Raw genomic sequence first — 7,654 nt, 5'->3', positions numbered from 1 at the left:
CAACCCTATCAAAAAAATACGCGAAGAAATTCGCATGTAATTTGCGAGGGCTTTGCGAGTAAATACACTACTTGTTTTCGACATACATATGCGTGAATTTTTGCAAGAATTTTGAGAATAAATTTTAATATTAATTTTTACATATTCTGCATTTATTTATGCGAGGATTATTGACTTAAACATATATAACTTTTTTTGCATGTTGTTGAATATTTTTATATTTCTTTTCATCAATAACATGGAAAATTCCAATGAATTTTAATCTCGACACCAAAATTGTCTTTCTACGAGTTTTCGCGCCTATTTATACTCACACACGTTCAACCTCGATGTATTCGGGAACGACGACACACACACACATTCTCATAATCGAACACCTAGCCTAACGCGTTTGCGTGTAACACCAGTTGCTCATTAACCACGGAAAGAAATCAACGCTCATTTTTTGTGTTTCGCAATAGAGCTTTCTTCTTATGTTAAAATCGACAAACAAACAAAAAACTTAATTTTCGGAGTGTCTTATAATCATCGGAGTTTCTCATTTTAAAAGTGACCTCATCAAAACAATTTTTATGTGACAATTTTCCTTTATTTTTTTTTTGTGATCACCACGGCGTGGTGACGCCATTTTTGAGTGCGCATATACTTTCCTACCTCAATATATTTAAAGAATAAAATTAAGTTCACTTTATCCAAGTCTTTTATTCAGACCCACTTCTCACCATTAAGTCAATCTACTTTTTCAAACATTTGGTCCTTCGAGCCGGATAGTGATCTGAAAAAAAAAGTTTAAAGTGCAAGTTCTCTTCCAAGTACAGTGAAAGGCAAGTGTAGTGCGCAGGTGGTGGGGACTCAAGGCTCTCGCTCTGTGACGGACATCGACTTGCCCGCCATATTGGCTTTCTCGCTCCCCCACGGCACAGTCTCTCAGACGCTTCCCCTTGACTCTCTGCGCGAACGCCGTGCGTACCATCACGTACAGTGATCCGCTCCTCAGGCAGCAGTTCTCGCCATCTTGGACTCTCTCTCCCTACCAGTGGTGCGCTCTCTCTCTCTCATTGGAAAGTGCTCTCTCTCAACACGTGGTGCGCGCTCTCTCTCTCATTGGAAAGTGCTCTCTCTCTTAACACGTGGTGCGCGCTCTCTCTCTCTCTCTTTGGAAAGTGTTCTCTCTCAACACGTTGTGCGCGCGCTCTCTCTCTCATTGGAAAGTGCTCTCTCTCTCAACACGTGGTGCGCGCTCTCTCTCTCTCTCTCATTGGAAAGTGCTCTCTCTCAACACGTTGTGCGCGCGCTCTCTCTCTCTTTCAACAATTAGTGCTCGGTCTCTCTCCTTCTCACCATGAGTACAAAATCAACTGATTCGACACCGCATTCATCGACGGAAAATCTCACCACAAATCCAGAAGGCTCTGTTAAATCGGACAAGGATGTGAAGGAAGTGACTCACACCTTGCAAAAACTCACTGTAAAAGACGAAAAGTCACCATCACACATTGTTGTTGATCAACAACAATTAATGGAAAACTCACAATCAACATCAGGACAATCTCACGTTTTGACATCTCATCAGGAAGTTATCAAGGAAATCACCCATGGAAAAAGATCAAAAAGCTTAATTCATCAACCCAAGCCAAATCAGGACAGCCTCAAGGCACGACTCACATTCAAGGTAATTACTCAAATGAGTCGACTCAACATCATGACCGAATCACTAGAGCAAATCAAACACCAAAGTCACCGATACACAATCAATGAAGCCAATTCAATGCTCTCAGTCTTTACTGATTTATGGTCAGAATTTTCTCAAACTCACGTAGAAATTGGAGAAACGTGTAATGACGATTTTTTCAATGAACCATACATGAATGAGGATTGTTTTGAACAAGGACTCAAGACTTTGATGGAAGCCAAGGCTCTACTCAACTCTATAATTGCGCATCTCACTCAACCAACTGCTCAACCTACTCAAACAGCGGAACCGTCACTTTCCTCAAGAAGACAACTTCCAGAAATCTCATTGCCTAAGTTTTCAGGAGATTACTCAACTTGGACATCATTTCGGGATTTGTTTCTCTCATTAGTAGGACAGAACTCAGAAATCACATCTGTTGAAAAAATGCATTACCTTCGTTCATCACTCACCGGGGAAGCTGCTCAGCTGATTGCAAATCTACCTCTCTCAAGTGACGCATTTAACTCCGGTTGGGAATTGCTCACCTCTCGGTATGAGAACAAACGATTACTCATCGCTTCTCAGATGGACAAACTTTTTAACTCCAAAATCATCTCATCAAAATCAGCTAGCGACCTCAATTCCCTGATCACGACTACAACAGAGTCACTCAATGCTCTCATCTCGCTAGGAGCACCAGTCGATCAATGGGATCTGGTTTTGGTTCATTTTATCACCCGCCGGTTGGACACTCAAACCAGGGAAGCCTGGGAGGTTAAACAAGGCTCAAGGACAACTCACCCCACTTATCAGCAACTTAAGGAATTTCTAACTGGACGTGCCCGTGCGTTGGAAAATATGCAGCTTAACTCATCTCAATATTCACAGACAGTAAAAAAATTGAGTAGCAACTCATCAACAACTCAAAAATCTGCACAAGCTCTCACTGTTTCTCACCAAGACTATGGATTTGCCTGTTCATGTTGTCAACAATCTCATTTCATCGTAGTGTGTGAAAAATTCCGGAAATTAACTCAACAGGAAAGACGAGAATTCGTTAAAACTCAACGACTTTGTTATAATTGTTTGGGGAAACACTCAGCTCATGCTTGCCAAAGTGACAAACGATGTAGGGAATGCAATGGAAAACACCACACCATGATTCACATAACAGACTCTAAGGCGAGCACAAAACAAGGTACATCTCAACCGGCGACAACTCAACATGTTCAAAAGGATGACAAGTCAGACTGACTCAATGTCTTGACAGCTCAAGGTAACACTCATTTTAATATAAGACCTATTGTGCTTCTCGCTACTTCTCAAGCTTTGCTGCTACTCAATTTCGGAATCTCTCATCCAGTAAGAATCTTATTGGATTCAGGATCTGAGTTATCCTTCATTTCGGAACAACTTGTTGCTAAACTCAATCTTCCACGGCAATACTCAAATATTCCAATTGTTGGGATTGGAGGAACAGCATCCGGAACCACTCGAGGAATGGTTTCAATCAAGCTCCAATCTACTCACTCTGATCAAATTCTATTGCTTAACGCCTACATCCTTTCAAAATTATCCTCAACTCTTCCTTCAATCTCGCTTAATGCTCAATCCATTCCTGAATTTAAAAATTTACAATTAGCTGATCCTCACTATTTTCACAGCTCAAGAATAGACATCATTATTGGAGCTGATCATTATGGGCAACTATTAGAACCAGGTCTCATCCACGGCGTAGACTCATCACTCACTGCTCAAAAAACCTTCTTTGGCTGGGTCATCCTTGGTCCTGTGAAGGCTACCTCAACTAAGCCCAGTCACTCATATCATCTATCAGTGAATCAACAACTCAACGACCTCTCAGATCTCTTGTCTAAGTTCTGGGAACAGGAGGAGGTTCCATTCAAGGTCAAGGACTCACTCACACCACAGGAACAAGAGTGTGAGAACCACTTTCAAACCACTCACTCTCGAGACTCAACAGGAAAATATATTGTATGATTGCCACTCAACTCATCACCAAGTCAACTCGGCGACTCACTCGTCACTGCTCAACGATGTCTAAGGTCAACGCTCAAACGAATCTCGAAAAATCAAGTTTATGGGGATCTTTATCATGCCTTTCTCACGGAATACGAAAAGGATACTCATATGATTCGTGCTTCATTATCGGATCAATCATCACCAGTCTATTATTTACCTCATCACGGCGTACTCAGGGAACAAAGTACATCCACAAAATTGAGGGTTGTATTTAACGGATCAAGTTCATCAAGCTCAGGGTACTCGCTCAACGACATTCTTCACACAGGGGCGAAACTTCAAAGGGACATCTCAGATGTGCTGCTCTGGACAAGAAAGTTCCGATACATTTTCTCAACGGACATCACAAAAATGTTTCGTCAGGTCAAAGTTCATCACCTTGACTGGAATTTACAACGCATCCTATGGATAGATGACAATAACCAGGAGGTACCTTATCAACTCACGACTGTCAGTTATGGAACAAAATCAGCACCTTTTTTGGCAGTTCGTGTAATTCTTCAACTTATTCAAGATGAAGGGGACAAATACCCTCTTGCGGTACCAGTACTCATCAACGGTCGATATGTAGACGATATTTACGGCGGAGCTGATCAACTCAAGGATCTCATCCCTATTGCTCAACAAACCAAGGACCTTCTCAATCGTGGTGGCTTTCCATTGGCCAAATGGCAAAGCAACCATCCGGATTTAGTCAACACTATCTCACCTGGACAAACCTCATCACAAACTCATTTGTTCGAGAACAACATCACGAAAATACTTGGTCTTTCATGGTGCACTCAAAGTGACTGCTTTAAATTCATCTTCCAGTTACCAAGTCAATCATCGGAACCAATCACCAAGCGGATCATACTTTCGGAAGTGGCTCAAGTATTCGATCCACTTGGATTTTTATCACCTTTCATCATCCGAGCCAAGATGTTATTACAGGAACTCTGGCTCGCAAAACTCGGCTGGGATGACTCAATTCCCGACGAAATTACCAAAAAATGGTTTAAATTCAAAGGTGAACTTGCTCAACTCTCATCAATCTCAATTCCACGGTGGCTAAATCTCACAACATCATCAATAGTTGAACTTCATGGATTTTCGGACGCATCTCAATTAGCAATGTCAGCAGTCATTTTCATCAAAACAACAAACCCGGGTCTTGAACCAACAATCAATCTCATCTGCGCAAAAACTAAAGTTGCATCACTCAAAAGGATCACCATACCAAGGTTGGAACTCACGGCAGCGCAATTATTAACTCGACTCATGGTATACACTCAAAAGACGTTGGATTTCTCTCAAGTACCAGTATTCATGTGGACAGACTCACAGGTGACATTAAATTGGATCCAAAGTCACCCATCTCGATGGAAGGATTATGTGCGCAATAGAGTTTCGTTCATTCAAGAACAATTACCTCATGCTCAATGGCGGTTCATAAAAGGAAAGGAGAATCCAGCAGATTGCGCATCTCGGGGATTGGCAATCTCACAACTCAAGGAACATGCTCTCTGGTGGAACGGTCCACCATGGTTAAAGAACTCATCCGATCAATGGACATCCCCAACGGTCAAACAAAGCAACTCAGCTCAAGTTGAAGAGCGGCCAGGACTCTCACTCATGGTAGCAGCTAATCCTCAATCTCAACTCTGGGATCTAATAGGACGGTACTCATCACTCAACAAGCTGCTGAGAATCACATCAATTTGTTCAAGGGTCATCAAAACACTCAAGCAAACTCCACAATCATCCCTGGTTTATCCACTCACTCCTGGCGATCTCAATTCATCACTTCTTTACTGGGTTCGAGCTATTCAAGGAGCATATTTTTCAACGGAATTAAACACACTCACTCTTGGCCAAAAATTAGCAAAATCTCACCCTCTCACCCGTTTAACTGCATACATTGACAACCACGGAATCCTCAGGGTAGGAGGACGACTTAAACGTTCAAACTTAGATGTAGATTATGTGAATTCAATGATTCTACCAAAGGATTCAACACTTACTCAACTTATTATTTTGGAAGCTCACAAACGGACCTTACATGGCGGCACACAACTCACGTTATCTCATACAAGAAAAAGATTTTGGATCATAGGCGGACGTCACTCAATAAAATCCCTTGTGCTCAAATGTGTAACATGTGCTCGACAACGAGGACAACGAGCTCAACAACTCATGGGACAATTACCATTGTCAAGAATTACTCCAACAAGGGCCTTTCTCAACACCGGAGTCGATTATGCAGGACCTGTCTCAATCAAGGCTTGGAAAGGTCGAGGAGCAACTTCTCAGAAAGGTTGGATTTGTATATTCGTGTGCTTTTCAACGTCCGCTATTCATTTAGAAGCAGTAACAGACAACTCAACGGAAAAATTCATCGCAGCATTTAAACGGTTCACTGGAAGGCGTGGCATCTGCAAAACACTCTATAGTGATTGTGGAAAAAATTTCAAAGGCGCAGATGCTGAACTCAAACGGATGTTTCAATCTGGAACTAAACAATTCCAAAAGTTATCTCATCTCTTTGCCAATGACGGAACCACTTGGATTTTCAACCCTCCGGCATCACCTCATATGGGAGGCAAGTGGGAAGCAGGCGTTAAATCGGTAAAATATCATCTTCGAAGGACAATTGGCGAAACAACACTAAGCTTTGAAGAATTTACGACTTTTCTTGTGCAAATTGAAGCGATACTCAACTCTCGTCCAATGGAACCACTTTCAGATGACCCTGATGATTTCTCCGTTCTCACACCAGGCCACTTTCTCATTGGAGAACCACTCTTCACGATCCCAGAACCATCACTCATCGATTTGACTCTCTCACCAACTCAACGGTCAAAACTCATTACACAAAAGTTACAATTCTTTTGGTCAAAGTGGTCATCAATGTATCTACAACGACAACAGTCCATCTCAAAATGGCATTATCCTTCGAATGATATCAAGGTTGGTTCACTGGTACTTCTCACTGACGAGAGATTCCCACCTGCAAAATGGCCACTTGCTCGTGTACTCAAACTTCACCCAGGAAAAGATGGACTCACCAGGGTTGTTACAATCAAAACAGCCACCTCAAGATATCAACGGCCAATTCACAAATTAGCAATTCTTCCCATTCCTACGGAAGACTCATCATTGGAAGAAGAATCACCATAGAGCATCGTCAACTCTATTGCCGATGGGGGGGAGAATGTTGAATATTTTTATATTTCTTTTCATCAATAACATGGAAAATTCCAATGAATTTTAATCTCGACACCAAAATTGTCTTTCTACGAGTTTTCGCGCCTATTTATACTCACACACGTTCAACCTCGATGTATTCGGGAACGACGACACACACACACATTCTCATAATCGAACACCTAGCCTAACGCGTTTGCGTGTAACACCAGTTGCTCATTAACCACGGAAAGAAATCAACGCTCATTTTTTGTGTTTCGCAATAGAGCTTTCTTCTTATGTTAAAATCGACTAACAAACAAAAAACTTAATTTTCGGAGTGTCTTATAATCATCGGAGTTTCTCATTTTAAAAGTGACCTCATCAAAACAATTTTTATGTGACAATTTTCCTTTATTTTTTTTTGTGATCACCACGGCGTGGTGACGCCATTTTTGAGTGCGCATATACTTTCCTACCTCAATATATTTAAAGAATAAAATTAAGTTCACTTTATCCAAGTCTTTTATTCAGACCCACTTCTCACCATTAAGTCAATCTACTTTTTCAAACACATGTATTTATGCAATGTTTTTGACTTAAATTTTTTATTCATTTCACATTACCGCGTGTAATTTTGCAAGGATTTTTAATTCAAATTTTTTTTACCTTTGTTGCTTCTATTTATACGAGGATTTTTGACTTAAATTTTTTTTCTTTCCCCAATTTTCGCGTGTACATAAGCAAGGATTTTCAACTTATAAACTTGTA

The 7,654-nt window shown here is 41.1% G+C and overlaps 1 protein-coding gene across 1 annotated transcript; it reads left to right on the top strand.

Moving 5' to 3' along the window:
• Positions 1–1,342: 1,342 nt before the first annotated feature.
• Positions 1,343–6,877, top strand: LOC127278229 (uncharacterized). The gene is made up of 3 exons (XM_051299828.1): positions 1,343–2,873; positions 2,946–3,615; positions 3,700–6,877. The coding sequence occupies exons 1-3, from the start codon at positions 1,343–1,345 to the stop codon at positions 6,875–6,877; spliced, it is 5,379 nt and encodes a 1,792-aa protein (XP_051155785.1).
• The last annotated feature ends 777 nt before the right edge of the window (positions 6,878–7,654 follow it).

This window comes from Leptopilina boulardi, unplaced genomic scaffold (genome assembly GCF_019393585.1).
Source record: "Leptopilina boulardi isolate dan_hultmark-lab unplaced genomic scaffold, ZJU_Lbou_2.1 LbouV2_2, whole genome shotgun sequence".
Taxonomy (NCBI): Eukaryota; Metazoa; Arthropoda; class Insecta; order Hymenoptera; family Figitidae; genus Leptopilina; species Leptopilina boulardi.
The sequence above is the reverse complement of the archived record's forward strand: the minus strand, read 5'-3'. Positions and strand labels throughout refer to the sequence as shown.

What these genes read in the sequence shown, in the direction of transcription:
- LOC127278229 (XM_051299828.1), top strand. Translation starts at nt 1,343, where the DNA reads ATGAGTACAAAATCAACTGATTCGACACCGCATTCATCGACGGAAAAT. An exon ending in TAAGGCGAGCACAAAACAAG is followed by an intron (nt 2,874 to 2,945) that starts GTACATCTCAAC and finishes ATGTCTTGACAG; the next exon opens with CTCAAGGTAACACTCATTTT. An exon ending in CTCACACCACAGGAACAAGA is followed by an intron (nt 3,616 to 3,699) that starts GTGTGAGAACCA and finishes CTCATCACCAAG; the next exon opens with TCAACTCGGCGACTCACTCG.